Here is an 18,632-nt window from a genome sequence, read left to right as displayed (position 1 = left end):
GACTCATGGTTAACTGAAATCTTCCACCTTGTAATTGTTGCTTATTGTTTTTGTAGCTGTGATAGAAAACCTATCAATTGATGTAAGCCATAACTAAAAGAGTAATCAGGGTATTTTTTTTGTCAGTGTCACTGTGTTTGAAAGAAAATTTAACTATCAAATAAACCAGTCTAACAGTTTCATTTGAAAAGCAAACTTTTCTCCATTTCTTTTTGTGCTTCCATACTAATTTGTGTCTCTTACAGTTCCTTGTCTCTGAACACAGAGGGCCAGAACCTCAGCTGGCATAAACCAGCTTGTAAATGAAGAGTAAAGTCAATGCAGCTATATTAATTTGCACCATCTGAGGATCCAATTCCATAATGATTGTACTTTGAATGTTAAATCCTGCACTGTTAAACAGCAGTCTTATAATGCTGTGATCTGCAATCCCCTCCTAGCAATGCATCTCTGATGAATTTGTCTCCATGTATCTAGGCTCCTTCCACCAAATTATGAGTAATATCATTTCTGCCTGCAAAAGGACCAGACTCTCAACTGCTCTCTTGTTTTAGACAATTTCCAAGATGCAATTCATTCTTGGTGGCTGCTTTGTTGTAAGAGAAACTTTCTCAGGATGTTCTGCAGCTGCTGTTAATGAGCGTAACTTTGCAAAGATAAAATAAATGTGTTTGTCTCTAAGGTGCCACAAGGACTCCTCATTGTTTTTGCTGGTACAGACTAACATGGCTACCACTCTGAAACCTTTGCAAAAGTAGCAAAACTTGGTGTGCAGATACTACAGTGGTGCACCTATATAGTGAATCTATATCGGCAGAAGGCTTGGCCTCATTCTGATCCTTGAAGGTGGGAATCCTTAACCAAGGCCTTTCACCTGAGAGCGCCTACCTCTGCGGTCACTAAGAGCTTGTCTGGAGCTTGTCAGTGACTGATCTAGCAGGGGTTGATTTATTGCATCTAGTATAGACATGATAAATCAACTGCTGAGCACTCTCCCATGGACTCCAGTACTCCACCAGAGTGAGAGGTGCAAGTGGAGATGACAGGAGAGCGCCCGCTGTTGACTTACTGCAGGGAAGACACCGCAGTAAGTAGATCTAAGTATGTTGGCTTCAGCTAGGCTATTCACGTAGCTGAAGTTGCAAATCTTAGTTCAACCCCCACGCAATAGTGTAGACAAGCCCTAAGAGTTCTAGCTGGAAACAGTCAGTCTCAGCCTCTCTCTTTCTCTCTCTCTCTGCACTGGTAATACTCCCATCACTGTTGTTTCTAGGCACCATCTTGTTCAAGCCACTTTGTTTATGTTAAGCCAAACAACTCCAGCAGGTTCTATTTCTGTTATCTGTACTGAAAAGTCTAGAAGTCCCATCACAATTAGGAGTTAAATGACATTGAGCAACCAATGTTGCAGCCCACCAGTTCATTCCAAGTGCTGCTTCAAATGAGAGACCAAACAAAATGATTCCAGTTGAGTGGGGAGAGCTGTGTAAGGCACATTAAGTAGGTGAGCATTTTAGTTGGCAATTTCTGATACAGTGATCAGCAGTGAAATGGTTAACAATGGTTGGTTGGTTTAAAACGATTCTAATCAGGCCGAAAAGAGATGACCCTAAAGCGATGAACAGGGGAAGCTTACGCATCTCTAGATGGCACTGATTCATTCTGTCTAGCTGTAGATGTACAAGTCACAGTGCTTCAGTTTACATGATCTTTTCAGAACCAAAAGAATTAAAACATCAGTTTTCAAGAATTTGTGAGAATACAGAAAAACATAACAGAAAGCCCCTAATTTTTCTGGAAGTCAGAGATTTTCCATGCCGATGGGTTACTATTGTTCCAGGTTACAAGCAGCTGAAACTAGGGACTGGTAATAGAAATGCTGCCCTCCCATTATGAAGAAGATTGAAATTGCTTTGGAGACATAGTATTAAGATGAATACTGGAGGGAATCAGTGTTCATTCTGGCTGACATTAAAACTGATGGGTGTGCTTCCTTCCTACAGCTGCTTGTGATTATCATTAGTGATTAGTCAATCAAGAAGAGGAAACGTGGAGAGGGAAAGAACGAGTAGACAAACTTACTCTGTATGATATAATTGCAGACTATCATATTGCAGATTGCTCAGCTAAGCAAGCAATCAAGAAATGGTTCATTTCCTTAATGTTGCAGGAGCTGCAAAGTGTCATCCTCCGTAGTAGTGCATGCAATCCTTCGTCTCCATCAACGGGCAGTGAAAGTATTGTCTCAACCGATGGATTCAGGTCAGAATCTTCTCCCACCGGCATGGATCAGGTGACTCTGCCCACCACCCATGTTAATTTAAAGAGCCCTGGGCCCTTTTAAATCCCCACCCCCAGGGCAACTACTCCCTTCCCCCCCTTCACCTGTCAGGGGTTGCAGGGGGGCGGGGAAAGGAGCAGGGACATTAAAGTACTGCAGGGTCCTTTGCCGTGGCAATGCTTTAAGGTTGCTACCCCTTCCTCCCCCCATAGGGACCCTACCAGCTGGGCCACTGACAGGGGAGGCAAAAGGGGCAGGGATGTTAAAGGGCTGCCGATGCAGCCCTTTAATGTGGGCTGGGTATGGGCTGATGCAGGTTCTTACCGGTACGCCAGCTGTACCGGCTCACTTTCACCCCTGCACAATGATTATGAGGACTGGTGCGACACAGGCTTTCATTAGAGACCTGACCTGACATTCTTTAGCAAACTAATACATAGATACCAGACCTAGGGGATCCCTGTAACTCTTATGCACCCTTATCCCTGCTACCAGCTAGATGGTTGTTCACAACTTATTTTCACATGCTGGAAGTGTCCAGTGTATTTTCTATGCCACTTGTTTTCTTTTTCCTGGTCACTTGTTTGCTCAACACCATTTTAAACAGCACCTGCCCTTCTAAAATAGAAGTAGACAAAATTATGAATGGGATATAGAATGTCAAAGTTCTTGACCGACATTAATGGATGCAGTCTCACAACAGCTGTGTGAGGCTAGTAAGCATTATGGTTTATGACCAATGTAATAAGCAGCTTTGACTGCTGCTTATTATATTAATCATAACTTTCACTCTTACCTTGTGCTTCCTCAGTTGTTTGTCTGTTTTAGGGCTTCTCAACATGGGAACACTCAGAAAAGTTAATCCAAATTAACTAAAGGTGGGAATTTTAAAGTGGATCACATAAACTGCACTAAAGCCCCTCGCAGGGCCTGTAAGTCAGAATTAATTCAGTTCAGTTTGATTTAGGCCTGGTCTACACAGTGCAGCAATGGGCCATATGGGGTTGTGACTTCTAAAGTGCACTAATGTGTTGTGCACTAATTGGTCCATGTAGACCTTGCTGGTACACCCTAAAAGTTCCCTAGTGCACTTTAATGTAATACTCTTTGAAATGGGACTATGTTAAAGTGCATGATGTAACTTTTAGTATGCACCAGCAGGACGTATATGAACCAATTAGTGTTTACCTGTGAATTTTCCCTCAAGGACTTTCCATGTCAGACAGTCTGACCCTTTATCAGTGGCCTGCATTAGGACCAGGATTGGCTTCTGCTATTGCATGCTTGTTAAGTAGCTTGAAAGAGAAGAAGGTCTTCCTCCAGGAAATCCCTAAATTAAATGTCAAGGCTCAGCTGCAAATGGTTTGATCTTTAAACTTGTATATAGCTTGTATTTTTTCACTTTGGAACCTGTTGTTCTGCAGAGTTCTTCCCGAGCGGTGGTTCTAAACCCACACTCAAAGGTCTGGTCTGCCTCCAGTTGCAATGAAGGCCGGGAATGCGACACCGTGAAGACTTTCTGCCATGGGAGGTGCCTAGAATGAAAATCCACAGGTAAGACAAGAATTTTCCCTGTTTCTACTACACCTGATTCCAGTAAGAAATAGCTTGGTTTTTTTAGAAAGCCACTGATGGAAAGTATTGATGATCACACTGCTCTTGCTGTGAACTTGCATTACAAACCATACGAGGTTCACTGAAGCGTCCAACAACTTGACAAAGATTTGTACTGAGCCTCAGAGCCGGTAACCAATTCATAAAACCGTGAGGCTGTTGTCAGTGCCTTGGCATGTCTTAAGGGAAAACATGCTCTAGTCTGAAGGACACTGCATGGTACTAAGGCAAGGCATTTAGAGCAGCTTGACTCTAGCTCATGGTTTCATTAACTGGAAGGAGGCAGGCAGACAGTGAAATAAAAACATTCATTTGAAGCTGCAGGCAGATGCTTTTTGGTTTGAAGCTGGCTCACTTATTCCAGTCAGAGGCTTTGTGAATCACACCGCATACTTCTATGAATCACACCGCAAATCCAGCAGGGGATGCAGAAATGGCAAGCGTTCTTTTCTCCAAGAAGCTATTGCATTTCAACAAAAAGGGAATGGAAACAAGATAGTTACACTTTCCAGTTTATATTCTTCTACAAAATACATGTAAAGGTGAGCTGCAAAGGGTTAAAAAAGGACTTGGACATTGGTTTGCTTTTTGAAGATGTATAAAGAAGGCCAGAAAGGGTTTATTTTTAAGATTTTCTTCTTCTCGCTATCAGTATCAGTAAGATCAAGCCTGGGTCAGCAGCAAATTTTGGATCTGGATTATGGGCATAATTATTATGCATTTGTATTACAGTGAGTAGAGCACAGAGGCCTCATGAAAGGCGTAGAGCCCCCCTTGTGGTAGGCACTGTACACACATGGGGAAAAAAAGATGTGCCCAGCCCTACAGAGTTCACAATATAACTATAAAGGGTTGTCATGACGGGAGCTGTTACGTGTTAAGATAGTATTTCTTGTATTTGCATTACCCTGTGTCACAGCTGTGACACAACTTTTGTACTTGGGTAACATGGCACAGTTGTCACCTTAGTGTAACAGATCCCCACCCTGGGAAGATACTGAGCTGTGGATCTGGGCACAGTGTAGAGGCTCCTGAGACAGCTGAAACATGGTTCATTTCTGAAATGAAGATGGGCTCAAACCGGGTCTTAACCAGGATTTTCCAGGCTCGCCCAGGGCCTGATTTGAACGTGGGTGCCTGAGCTCCACCCTGCCGAGCTGAGGCCTGTGTTAGGCTGCAGGGGAGGGAGGGGAGCGGTTCTCCCAGGGCGGCGCTCGGGGGCTACCAGGCCGGGGGGAGGAAGCCGGTGGCCGCCCCCGTGGCAGCGCAGAGGCAGCTTTGTGCCAGCAGCGCCGGGCTCCGGCCTGGCCCGTCTGCCGCCCCGCCCCTCTCCCCGGGGGGTAGCAGACACTCCCAGGGGGCCCTGTCGGGACAAGAAACCTTCTGGGGGGGGTCACACGCCTGTCCAGGGGAGTCCACGACCATAGCCTATCATTGTCGGAGGGGGGGTACAGCCACCTGTCTCGGGGGGGTGGTCACAGCGGACTGTCCGGGGGGGTACAGACACACCTGTCTCGGGAGGGGGGGCACACGCCGTCCAGGGGGAGTACAGACACACTGTCCTGGAGGGGGGGCACGCCTGTCCAGGGGGAGATACAGACAACACCTGTCTTGGGGGGGGGAGTCACACGACTGTCCGGGGGGGTACAGAACACACTGTCTCAGGAGGCGGGGGGTCACAACGCCTGTCCAGGGGGAGGTACAGACACACCTGTCTCAAGGGGGGGTCACACGAGCTGTCCGGGGGGGTACAGACACACCTGTCTCGGGAGGGGGGGGCAAACGCCTGTCCAAGGGGAGATACAGACACACCTGTCTCGGGGGGGGTCGCACGACTTGTCCGGGGAGGTACAGACACACCTGTCTCGGGGGGGTCACACGCCTGTCCGGGGGGGGTACAGATACACCTGTCTCGGGGGGGGTACAGACACACCTGTCTTGGGGGGGTACAGACACGCCTGTTCAGGGGGTCACACGACTGTCCGGGGGGTACAGACACACCTGTCTCGGAGGTGGGATACAAGACACGCCTGTCTCGGGGGGGGGTCACACGACTGTCCGGGGGGGGTACAACGACGCCTGTCTCGGGGGGTACAGACACGCCTGTCTCGGGGGGGTCACACGACTGTCCGGGGGGGTACAGACACACCTGTCTCGGGAGGCGGGTACAGACACGCCTGTCTCGGGGGGGGTCACACGCCTGTCCGGGGGGGTACAGACACACCTGTCTCGGGAGGCGGGGTACGACACGCCTGTCTCGGGGGTCACAGACGACTGTCCGGGGGGGTACAGATACACTGTCTGGGGGGGTACAGACAACCTGTCTTGGGGGGGTACAAGACCGACGCGCCGCTGTCTCGGGGGGGGGTCACACGCCTGTCCGGGTGGGCGTACAGACACACCTGTCTCGGGGGGGGACGCCTTAACGGTAGGATTGCTCCTGTCTCGGGGGGAGGGAGTACAGACACACCTGCTCGGGAGGCGGGGTACAACACACCTGGTTCGACGGTCGCTGGCCGGGCGCAGGTGGCCTGCCGCCGGCAGTCGTGTGACCCCCCCCTCCCGAGGCAGGTGTGTCTGTACCCCCCTCCCGAAACAGGTGTGTGACCCCCCTGGACAGGCGTGTGACCCCCCCCTCCCGAGACAGGTGTGTCTGTACCTCCCCGGACAGGCGTGTGACCCCCCCCTTCCGAGACAGGTGTGTCTGTACCTCCCCCTGGACAGGTGTGTCTGTACCCCCCGTCCGGAGACAGGTGTGTCTGTACCTCCCCCCGACAGGCGTGTGACCCCCCCCTGACAGGCGTGTCTGTACCTCCCTGTGACAAGTGTGTCTGTACTCCCCCCACAGGCGTGTGACCACCTCCCTGTGACAGGTGTGTCTGTACCCCTCCCCCGGACAGGTGTGTGACCCACCTCTGACAAGTGTGTCTATACCCTCCTCCCGACAGGTGTGTCTGCAGCACCTCACTTCCCCGTACTCTGACAGGTGTCTGTGTGCACCTTCTCCCTGAGACAGGTGTGAGGCCCCCCCTCCCCTTTCCAAGACAGATGTGTCTGCACCCACTTCCCCCTGAGACAGATGTGTCTGCACTCCATCCTCCTCTTCCTCTCCCACCCAAGACAGATGTGTCTACACCCCCTCTCCCGACAACTGTTTCTGTACCCCCTCCTCCTCCCTTCTTCCCCAGAGCAGGTGTGTCTGTACCCCTCACTCCTCCCCTTCCCTGCCTACGACAGATACTGTCTGCACCCCATTACCATCTCCCTCAAGACAGGCAGGTCCCCCCCACCCATCCCCAGATAGGTCTGTCTGTACTCCTCCTTCCACCTCCCCAGCGGGTGTGTCTTTACCCCTAAAGGTGCCAAATGGGTCTGCATCCTTTCGTCCACCCCAATAATGGTTCCAGGTTGCATCACCTCCACCCAGTAATGGTGCCATCCGTGTCTCTAACCCCCACATGGTGTAATGTGTACTTCTGCAACTCCCTGCCTCCAAATAATGGTGCCTGGTTTGGGCAACTCTCCCTTCTGCCATCATGGTGCTAGGTGTGTCTAAACCCTTTCCGCCCAAAATGCAGTGCTAGATGTATCTGCAACACACGCAACATGTGCCCCCAAATGGTGTAGGGTGCATCTATAACTCCTTGCCTTAGCGGCTGTATATTGTTTTTCTTTTACAGCGGGAGTGGGCAAACCTTTTGGCCTGAAGGCCACACTGGGGTTCCAAAACTGTATGGAGGGCCAGGTAGGGAAGGCTGTGCCTCTCCTAACAGCCTGGCCCCTACCACCTATCCGCCCCCTCCCACTTTCCACCCCCGAGTCCTACCCTCAAAACCACCAACCCATCCAACCCTCCCTGCTTCTTGTCCCCTGACTGCCCCCCCCGGGACCCCCTGCCCCTAACTCCCCCCTGGAACCCCACCCTCTATTCAACCCCCTTGCTCCCTGTCCCATGACTGCCCTGACCCCTATCCACACCCCCGCTCCTGACAGGCCCCCCCGGGACTCTTACACCCATCCAACCCCCTTCTCCCCATTCTCTAACACCCACCCGCCAGAACCTCCGCCCCATCCAACCACCCCTTGTCCCCTGACTGCCCCCAGGACTCCATGCCCCTTATCCAACCCCCCCGCTCCTTGCTCCCTCACCATGCTACTCAGAGCACCGGAACTGGCAGCCGTGCCACCCAGCCGGAGCCAGCCACACTGCTGCGGTACCTGGCAGGAGCTTGCAGTCCCACCGCCCAGAGCGCTGGCGGCATGGCAAGCTGAGGGTGCTGGGGAGGGAAGACAGCAGGGCCGGGGACTAGTCTCTCTGGCCGGGAGCTCAAGGGCCGGGCAGGAGGGTCCTGTGGGCTGGATGTGGCCCACAGGCCGCAGTTTGCCCATCTCTGTTTTACAAACCTTCAGAACAAATATCTTTGTGAATACTTGGTTTGAATGTTATTCTTGCCATTTCACTAATGCAGGAGAGGTACTGAACCTTCAGGAATTTAATAAGACCCAGCCCCGGTCAAGATTTGTTGCCTGTGATCAAGTGGACACTGACTGAAAATGCCAACCCAAATGCAGCATTATAACTCCTCTCCTTCAGTGACAGGGATTCTGCATCCCCAGACTGCACAGTGTGCCTTTGAGAACATGAGACCCAGAGACCCCTATCCCAGTCATACTGCTCCACGGATACAACCCTCCACGGGTAAGGGTGTGTGATGGAATCGATCGAGTAACTGCTACATGCTCTCATTGCATCTCTTTGGTTTATTCTGTGGCTGGTGAAACACCGTTTGCAACTGGTAAAGTCTTAAAGTTGTGTTCTTCCATCAGTGCACATTTGAAACTTCTGAAGTATACACATACAACAAGAAAAGCAGATCCCTTATACCGTAAACATCCTTCTATAATCGAAACTCATACTATATAGGTTAAAAATAAAGTAGAATTACCGCTAACCCTTTCTAATGGACACTGAGTAGTGCATTCATTTACCACAAATGCATGCTCAAATTGTGATTGTGTAGGTGCAGATGACCCGTTAGATGCATACACGGCCATTTAAGGATGTGAAAATGCTTGATCTGTGTATGTAGTCATGGTGTTTGTGTACAATTGACACCCCTATGTGCAAATCAGGCCTATGTGACTTTCCCAAGGCATACAATATATTAGTGGCAAAGCTGGAAAGGGTACTCAGGAGCAACGTTCTCTGTAAACTGTCTGCATGTGCGGCCATACAGTGATCTTGTGTCTGCTGGACGTCACATGTCAGACCTGAGTAATGAGCAGAGTGGGGAAGGCAGGGGTTCCTGGTAGGAGTGGGTGTAAGAGTTCACAGGGGGAAAGGGAGGTGCTCCTGTGCATTTAATGACCTGGAAAGAAGGGAGGGCTGTGGCCCCAGCTGTGGGGAAAGAGGCCTTGGTCTGTGGAGTAGCTATAGCAGGCACACAGCCTTCGCTACTTGGCTCACCCTTGTTGCTGCTTAAGGGGTTGCGCACCCCCACAACTGCATTGTAGGTCTGTGAACCCCTGTGAGTCTCCCCCACCCAGCCTGGAGAGAGACAATTAATAAGTAATACATGGACGTATGAGTTTGATCATCACTAGTCCTAGCAGTTCTCTCTTATGTCTTGCTGTTTCCTTATTATGAGATTATGCTTTAATTCTTTTGGGAAACTTGCAACTATATAAACCAGTGTTTCTGTTAGGATCTCATCACAAGATCTATTTCTCTGCCACTTGCAAGTTTCTATTGAGATGAAAGGTCATTTTATTTTCCCTTAATCTTACTGTATCTATAATGCTGTCATATAAATAGTGGTGTGCCCTTGCTTAGAATACTGTGTTCAGTTCTGGCTCAAAAAAGTTATCACCGAAGTAAGAGTTTAGAAAAAGGAGATGGAAAATGTCTGGAGGAGTGGCGAGACTTCTGTTTGAGGTGACTTGAAAAGATTGGATCTGTTTAGTTGAGAAAGGAGAGGAGTTGGAGGAGATATAATAGTGGTGTGCAAAATAAGGAAGAGTATACATCCGTACAGTGGGTGCTCCTATTTATCTTTTTCAATAATACAAGAACAAGAGGACCTTTAAACTAAAAGATGATACATTAAAATTTTCATTTTAGTTTGGTCATTATAGCTTCAGTGTGCTGTCATATATATACTTTCCTTCTGAGTGCATATATGTAGTTATATCTGTATAAGAAGTCTTAAAAAAATAAAGTAAGCTTGCCTGAGGGCAAAAATATACTGCCCATTGGAGTTTGTATCCTGCTCATTACAAAGAAAATTTAGAGGGAACGTTGCCCAGGAGTCCTGACTTCCATTCCCCTTCTTTGATACTCAAACCTCTTTCCTAAAGTAGTCAAGGATGAAAATAACAAGCCTATTTAACAGTAAAAAATCAGCAGTTTGAACTAAGTAGGCACTTAGCTCGCTTGCATTGCCAAGGGTAGAGTCAAGCCCAAAACATAATTAAGTTCATTAGGTTTTTAAAGTTGAAATGTACCACAAGGAAGCAATTTGTGGTGAGCATGGCTAGGTGCTGTAGTGATACTGGGAGGTCTGTGGTGTTGTCATTATGTGGAGGAAGGGTGATTGTGCTGCAATGAGACTTCTTCATGAGGAGTGATACAAGGTTTAGGAAATCAGACCTGTGAGGAAAGGTTAAAGAAAACTGGGCATGTTTAGTCTTGAGAAAAGAAGACTGGGAGGAGGACCTGATAACGGACTTCAAATATGTTAAAGGTTGTTACAAAGAGGAGAGTCATCAGTTGTTCTTCATGTCCACGGAAAGTAGGAGAAGTAGTAACCAATTTAATCGGCAGCAAGAGAAATTTTTGTTAGATATTAGGAAACATTTCCTAACTGTAACTCTTCTGCCTGTCAGAGCTGGCAGCAACAAGGGCTGGGTTCAGTATCTCGGGGTTCTTTTTCAACAATACAACACAAAACCAGCTTGAGTCCTCACCCAGTGACCTGGGACAATTATACATCACCCTCTGGGTGCCTCTAAGAGACAATAATTCCTTTCTTGCAGGCACAGAGTCTCAGTGTAGCAGAAAACTTTTAATAAAAGGAGAGAAATAATGTGGCATTGATTTAGGGAAACACTGCAAACAAGTTTTATAAACATAAACCCCGAGCAAAAGACCCACCACCAAGTAAGTTGGGCAGTGTCCTTTGCCCCTGAGATTATTAAGTCCAGTAACCCAAAGGTCCCTTTAACGTGCCTGACCCTTCTCTGCACCACACTCACAGTTGCTGTCCTTGGACAGTGCAGACACAGAGTTCAGAGGTGCATCTGCAGAGTTCACCTCCCACTCCGGGTGGATGCAGGGGTGGTGGTAAGGAAGCATCTTACTCACTCTGCTGCTCAGGCACTCACTTGCCGCTCCTCTCTCTGTGGCTCTGCTCTGGCACTCTCTGCCCACCACCCTGCTGGTCACCCACCACGCCTCTCAGCCAGCCACTCTGCTGGCCATGCCAAAATGTCTTCAGGCACTCCCACTTAACACAGCTCTCAGTGATTTCAGTTCTGAGTGATTTCAGCTGTTAGTGAGGGAGCCTCACTGCTGCTGCACAGACTCTTGCATCAGATACACTGTCTCAGAGCAGGTCTAAAACTTACACCTAGGTTTCAGAGATTTCAGTTCTGCAGGGTATAATAAGACTCTCAATTGAATCTAAATTAGCTCTTCTATTACACAGTGGAGAGCAGAAGGGTCAAATTGTGTCTAGGACTTTAGGTAATACACCATCAGGTACAAATACTTATCACCACCCTTTCTCAACTCACTGGGTTTTGGAACCCATGTCCCCTGCCTACTGAGTGTCGTTTAGTTGAGGGTGAGTCCCTCAATCAGGAAATACCAAGTACAGTTCTGCTGCCCTCGATTCACACAAGGATAACAATCTTTTATTAGTCCTGCCCCAATAACAAGGAGACTAGGGATTCCACACCAGCCAAAAGTGATAATTTGGGCAAGCAATCCCATCATGCTGAGCATGGGCAGCACGGGTGTGCCCATGCAATCAAGATCAGCTCCTGAAGTCCTTTTCCACAGCTCACCACTAGATATCAGGGGAGAGCTCATTCAGATTCTGCTCACATAACTATAAGGATAGTTAAGTATATTTCAGAAAGTTTGTACAGATGCCCCCCAATCTAGTACAAGATAAGATGGTTTTACAACAGTGAATAGGGATGTTTTGTCCAAGATATCAAGAACAAGGTAACAAACAAATGTCTTGAAATACATAAGGTGGTACGTAAGCTGTGTGCCCCCTGTTATTTGTCTCAGTCTACAAATGTCAGGGTACCTCGCCTCAATCCTTTGTGTAGCCTAGCAGAGACTCCTGCTGCTGACTGAGACACTCCTTGCCACTGGGCACTCATGTGTTAGTTGTACCTGTAACCAGGGAGTCAGGGCGCTAGGACTGTGCCTTGAGGGCAATAAACCGGTTCGAGTGCCTTTGTCACTACACCACAACTTTGGTAGTTCTTTATGAGTAACACTGAGGTCTGCTGAATTAGCATGATCAGCTAGTCCACGGAATAGAAGCACTGAGAAGCCTGACCAGTATTTCCGAGGCAGTGACTTTCCAGCCTTCAGTACTTAACAACATCTGGGACCTCTGAATCTAAAAACCTGAGCTTCTACTGCCTGCGCTAAAAGCCCTAGGTCTGTTAACATAAAGGCTGTCATGCACTGGTGATTACAAGGGAAGAGAGAGCCACACTGTGTAAGGCTGGGTTACACACACCCAGTTTGTGTTGGCCAAGATTGCAGCTAGTATATCAGGGACTGAACTGGGGAACCCTCAAAGCTGAACATGCGAGTCTTAACAGCTTTAGCTGAAGAGCTGGGCCCTGTAGCTGAGGGCTCTGTCAGACTCACATCTTATGTGGATTGGGCACAGAGGGGGACATTTAACCCACACTGACGTGCGTTACACACACAATACCTTCCAGTCCTAGCTCATCAAGGCATACCCTCTATACATACACGTCTTGCTGATGAACTCACCTCTTTCACAAAGTCCAAAATGTTCTTTCGATTATAAACTCTTTGTCATCTGTCACTTTTAGAAGTTGTGACATAACATTACTGGTGATTATTTGATTCTGATTAGGATTCCAATTCCGAGATATTTCACCTCTGGGGGACAAACCTCTTTGGAATGACCCACGCAACAAATCAGATGCTTGGACTAAGTCTCTCCGGAGATATAGGGTAACCTTGAATCACAGGCCTGTTGAATCTGTGCTGAGCAGAAAAGCACCTTTTGCAGGTAAGTAAATATTTCTGTTTCAGTTGACACAGTAAGAACATGTAATGATCTGGTGATTCCCTGGCTGGGATAATTTGAACGAGGTGTTAAGAATTAAATCTACTGAAAATCTTTGTAAAAGGAGCAGATTTGGACTGTGTGTTTCCATGTGCCTGTTATTAAATCCTGCTGACATCACTGTCTGTGACATGTACCTAACTAAAAAAATGTGTACAGAAGGATTTCAGAAGACTTTGTACCAAATGGCCACATTTCTGAAGCAGTACAGTAGGTTATGGGTTCTCAAACGTTTTAATACCATGCACACTTTCAGTCAGTTGCAATTGCTTTGCCTTCAGTGTGCCCCAGAATCCTGTGTGTCATATTTTCATGGCATTTTTGTGGCGTTGCTATAGAAAATGATGCAATGATAATGGAGCAAGTCCTTAGAAGACTAGAGACTTGCAACAGGAGGTGGTTCATGAGCTGTACTTATTTTATTCTACCCAGGTTTTTGTACTGTGCCTATCACTTTAATACCATAGAAGCCTTATGCAAATGATTGTGTCCCACTGTGAGTAGCGATAGGAAGGTGGATCCCTGTCTATAAGCCGAGAACTTCTGAAGTAGATCAAAAATTACTATTCACTCCAGACTGTAAAGCCAGTTTACCAGTTAATCTTTTTGCATTATTTAGAAATTCCTTTAGCAATGAATTCTCAAATGTGGTGTTAGCTAGTTCTGAGCTGTTGTTGCAAAAAGCAGGCTGACTGAGACATGTACATATATTCTCCCCTGATTTGCTATTACTTTTGATTTCTATGATTTTTGCTTTTTAAAACATTTTATCAAACATCTTTAAAGTCTTTATCATGTATATGGTTAGAGTTCAGTCTTGAGAAGTGCTAACTACATTCAGTTCCCATTGGGGAACCAGGTCCTTTGCAGTTTGTATATATTTAGTATATATAGTGAAAATTTTCATTGAGATTGCTATTGAGCTTTGGCATCTGAAATTAATTAGTTCTATGAATAGGAAGCTTCCTCTTTATCATGAGGAGAAGAATTAATTTCTGAGGAAAAGTGAACATATTCATTCTCACGTTAAAGGTCTGGAAGAATTTTTGTATGCAGTGTTGTTGTAGCCATGTGAGTCCCAAGATATTGGAGAGACAAGGCAGGTGAGGTAATATATTTTATTGGACAAACTTCTGTTGGTGAGAGAGACAAACTTTCGAGCCACATGGAATTCTTTAGCTGAGGAGGAGCTGTGTGTGGCTGGAAATCTTGTCTCATCAACAGAAGTTGGTCTAGTAAAAGATATTACTTCACCCACATTGTCTCTGGGTGAACTTGTTTCTATTGTCTTCAAATGCTATACCTACAGAATCCAATTTATTCTACAAGAAAGAGGATATTATAGCTAGAAAGACAAAATAGGGTGCGATAATTCCTTATCAGTACAATTATTCTTCAATATTTCTTAATTTCCATTACCTAGCCATTTTCTAGATGCAGTAATAATCCCAACAACTGAAAAAAAAATAGCAGAAGAGAGATTAAGGAAACTGTGGGATTTGTACTCGTAATCCTTTCAAAATATCCCATTTACTATCATTATGTAATTCAGATACAAAAAATCATCAAATGTAAAGATGCTGCTATATTAGCCTAATCTTGTAACCTATGTAATAACATGAAGACATTGTCTTATATACTTGCTATAAAATGCCTTTTATTTATTCTGTTTTTGTAGCTCGAACCTTAAGTGCTGGCTTGAGTGGTCATAAATATAGAAATGGTTGTGTTGATGTGTTGCCACAATATAGTTCAATGAACGATCCCCACTTGTTTGACTACTATGCCAGGAAGTTTGGACTGCAGGGGACTACCAGGTGTCTTCCAGTTGTACGTACTGTTTTATTTCAGTTTATTTGTCTATTCCACATTAGTAGGAATATCATGGCTTTGTCTAACTCTTCAGCCTGAAGAATTCCAAAGCTCTTAACAGCCATGCGTGTATATAATATATACAAGTATAACATTCACATCATGCCTTGCTGAAATGCAGCCACTTCTGGGGTGAAATGTTTAATGCAGGCAATAACATTGCACAACTCTGGAAGATGCATAGTAAAATAACGCAGTGTCCAAGCTTTAGGAGGATTTTAAGCAAACTGGAATTTGATCAAAACACAGAATAACACACTGTTGCAAAAATGTGCTGTGAAATCTTTAATAGTCACAAGTAGTCAGTATGTCATACATCCCATCTGGACTTCAGCACCATTCTCTTTCTGGTGATTTTGTAAAATAATAATAATAGGGCTATGTCATCCTATTTAACATTAGAATTTGTACTTTCAAAAGTAGTGTATCACCTTATTTATTAGACAATTGAGAGAGAGCGTAGGAATTATATTTATGCCAGGGTTTCCAAATGTTTGAAAAAACAGCACAAACCCCACTTGCTTTACTTCTCTACAAAAACAAACTCCCCTCTCCCCCACACTCCAAAATAAGAAAAACAACAAGAAAAAAACAAAAAACAAAACCCTATACAAAAAAACCTATAAAGTTTCTCAGCAATAATTTTTTTTCTTCTGTTTTTAAACTTCTTAAGTCTGATCGAGTGAAGAGACGTCACCAAAGTGCACCCCAATACAGGTACAAAAGTGCTAGTAACGGATCCAGTTCTGCAGTGCACAGCAACGTGTTATACAAAGTCACTGTGAAGACTGGAGATAAGAGAGGTTCAGGAACTGATGCCAGGGTAAGAAAGTTTTAGGATCTTTTCTCTTTATATTTAGCAATGCTGGAAAAATAATCCTCAAACATAAATTTCATTTACATCAGCTATAAAACTTCAGCCATTTAAAAATCAATTACTGGTGCGTTTCAAAATACAAATTGTCATTTTCTGTATGTGCTCTTTAATACTAATGTGGTAGTAAGTCATATGTGTTTCTAAAGTGGGTCTTTCAGAAGCCGTTAAAACAAGGGTTGCTGATATCCACTAATCTGAACCAATATTAGTTCTGTCACTCTGGCTGGGGGACCCATTAATCAGTGTTTATCATTTTCAACTGTCTGATTTCTTAAATAACCATAATAACAGTGTAAAGACAAAAGGATTACAGGTTCTGTTTGCTGTGAAGGAGACCAGATATTTGATGAAAGGATCCCAGTTATCCATCTGTAACTTATATAAAATATCAGAGGGGTAGCCATGTTAGTTTGGATCTGTAAAAGCTGCAAAGAATCCTGTGGCACCTTATAGACTAACAGACGTTTTGGAGCATGCGCTTTCGTGGGTGAGGCCCTGTTCTAGCAGTTGAGGTATGAAAACCAAGGGAAGAGAAACTGGTTTTGTAGTTGGCAAGCCATTCACAGTCTTTGTTCGGATATTAGGAATGGCAATATACAAAAACCTGTAGGAGAACACTTCAACCTCCTTGGCCACACAATAGGAGATCTTAAGGTGGCCATCCTGCAGCAAAAAAACTTCAGGATCAGACCTCAAGGAGAAACTGCTGAGCTTCAGTTCATTTGATACCATCAGCTCAGGATTAAACAAAGACTGTGAATGGCTTGCCAACTACAGAACCAGTTTCTCCTCCCTTGGTTTTCACACCTCAACTGCTAGAACAGGTCCTCATCCTCGCTGATTGAACTGACCTCGTTATCTCTAGCTTGCTTCTTGCTTGCATATATATACCTGCCCCTGGAAATTTCCACTACATGCATCCGACAAAGTGGGTATTCACCCACGCAAGCTCATGCTCCAAAACATCTATTAGTATATAAGGTGCCACAGGATTCTTTGCTGCTTTTATATAAAATAAGCCTGAGTAGTTGGGTTCCTAAAGATTCCTTATTACCTCTTTTTAAGCCCAGTATACCAGGCATAAACTCTGCATAAGAAGGCTGAACAAGATTCCCCTCAGAACTCATCAGTTCATTAGCTTTTAGCAACTTTGAGCTCTCTGCTAATTGACAGATGGATTTTCTTCATGCTGAGTTTAATGGCTTGCTCATTGGCAGTGCAGAGAGCTACCACAACCTAAATGAGCCCCATTAACTGAGTAGTCTGGCACTTGTATGTTGCCTTTCTGTTCAGTGATCTCAAACAGCTTTACAACATTAATGAACTTAGCCTTACAGCACACCTGTGAGGTAGTTATTGATAAAGCTACAAAGGTCATCCGGTGACCTCCTTTACTTCAGCCTGGAGCCCTGGCACACAAACCCTCGCAGCTCCCAGCTGTGGGGGTCCCTGGAACTCTGACACGTAACCTGCGGTGGGGGCCCCCGGAGCTCCTAGCCGCGGTGAAGTTGTCCCACTTCAGGGTGGTGTGGGGACTTGCAGATCCCCATTTTGTCACAGATATTTTTAGTAAAAGTCACGGACAGATCACAGCTTCTGTGAATTTTTCTTTAATTAATTAATATTAGCCTTAGTTATTAATATATCCAGTTTATACTTTTTGGGGGGGGGTGGAGAAGGGATGGTTGGGGGCAGAGAGAGGTTTAAGGGCTTGATTTTTTTTTTCCCCCAGTGGCACTGAGCACCCACAAATCCACTAAAGATCAATGGGAGTTGATCGGTCCCTATCCCTTATGAAAATCAAGCCACTTATTTAGGTGTCTAAATATTGATTTGGGAGCCTAACTTTTAGACCAAAATTTTTAAAAATTAGTGCCTAGAGACTTCCCTGGGGTCACACAGGAAGTCTTTGATGGATTATGACTAGGTCTTGGGCCTGTGTCTTAAAGAGAAAACTGTCTCTTCTCTCCTGCAACAGTAATTTTAAAAGTGGGATTTATTAGGCTATGTTTTGTTTACTGTGGAAAATTACGTTGAATTTAAAATCCTTTAACGGGATGAGAGGAAAAGAGTGTCTTGTGTTCGCTCTCTGGATCACACAGACATGAGTTGAGTTCATATCAGCAGTCCTTGGCTAAAAGAATGTGTCTGCTTTTCACTGACCCCACCTGAGAATCCTGCTATAGTTTTAAAAGATTAAAAATTAAATCAAGGGCTTAATTTTGAAAAGTACACGAGCATGTTACTTGTATATTGAACATGAAAACATGCATGTGCAACTTACACATGCTTCCATATGTGTTTTTGCACTTACAATATCAAATTGGATCTCAGCGACTGTTTGGGTGCACTAAAGGTAAAATTCCCCAAAGTGCCCAAATCTGACTTCCAAAAGAAACTTGGGTACTTAGGCTTGTCCTACCCTAGAAATTTAGGTCAGCATAGCTACATCACTCGAGGGTGTGAAAAATCCATACTCCTGAGCCATGTATTTAAGTTAACTTAAGTACCTGTGTATATAATGCTAAGTCAATGGAAGCGTAGACCTTCTTTCATCAACTTAGCTACTGCCTCTCAGGCCACGTCTATACGACGCGCCGTATCGGCGCGTTACAATCGATTGCTCAGGGATCGATATATC

At 45.6% G+C, this 18,632-nt stretch overlaps 1 protein-coding gene across 1 annotated transcript in view; it reads left to right on the top strand.

Annotated features, from left to right (window-relative positions):
• Nucleotides 1–8,367: 8,367 nt before the first annotated feature.
• The window catches only part of LOXHD1 (lipoxygenase homology PLAT domains 1), a 297,238-nt gene continuing 286,973 nt past the window's right edge, over nucleotides 8,368–18,632 (top strand). Inside the window, exons 1-4 of the mRNA XM_075066837.1 lie at nucleotides 8,368–8,594; nucleotides 13,027–13,185; nucleotides 14,921–15,072; nucleotides 15,788–15,937. Of these exons, the coding sequence (XP_074922938.1) occupies nucleotides 8,450–8,594; nucleotides 13,027–13,185; nucleotides 14,921–15,072; nucleotides 15,788–15,937 (606 nt within the window). The 5' untranslated portion in view covers nucleotides 8,368–8,449. The remainder of the gene's footprint in view (nucleotides 8,595–13,026; nucleotides 13,186–14,920; nucleotides 15,073–15,787; nucleotides 15,938–18,632) is intronic.

The sequence above is a fragment of the Chelonoidis abingdonii genome, chromosome 6 (genome assembly GCF_003597395.2).
Source record: "Chelonoidis abingdonii isolate Lonesome George chromosome 6, CheloAbing_2.0, whole genome shotgun sequence".
NCBI lineage: Eukaryota > Metazoa > Chordata > Testudines > Testudinidae > Chelonoidis > Chelonoidis abingdonii.
The sequence above is the reverse complement of the archived record's forward strand: the minus strand, read 5'-3'. Positions and strand labels throughout refer to the sequence as shown.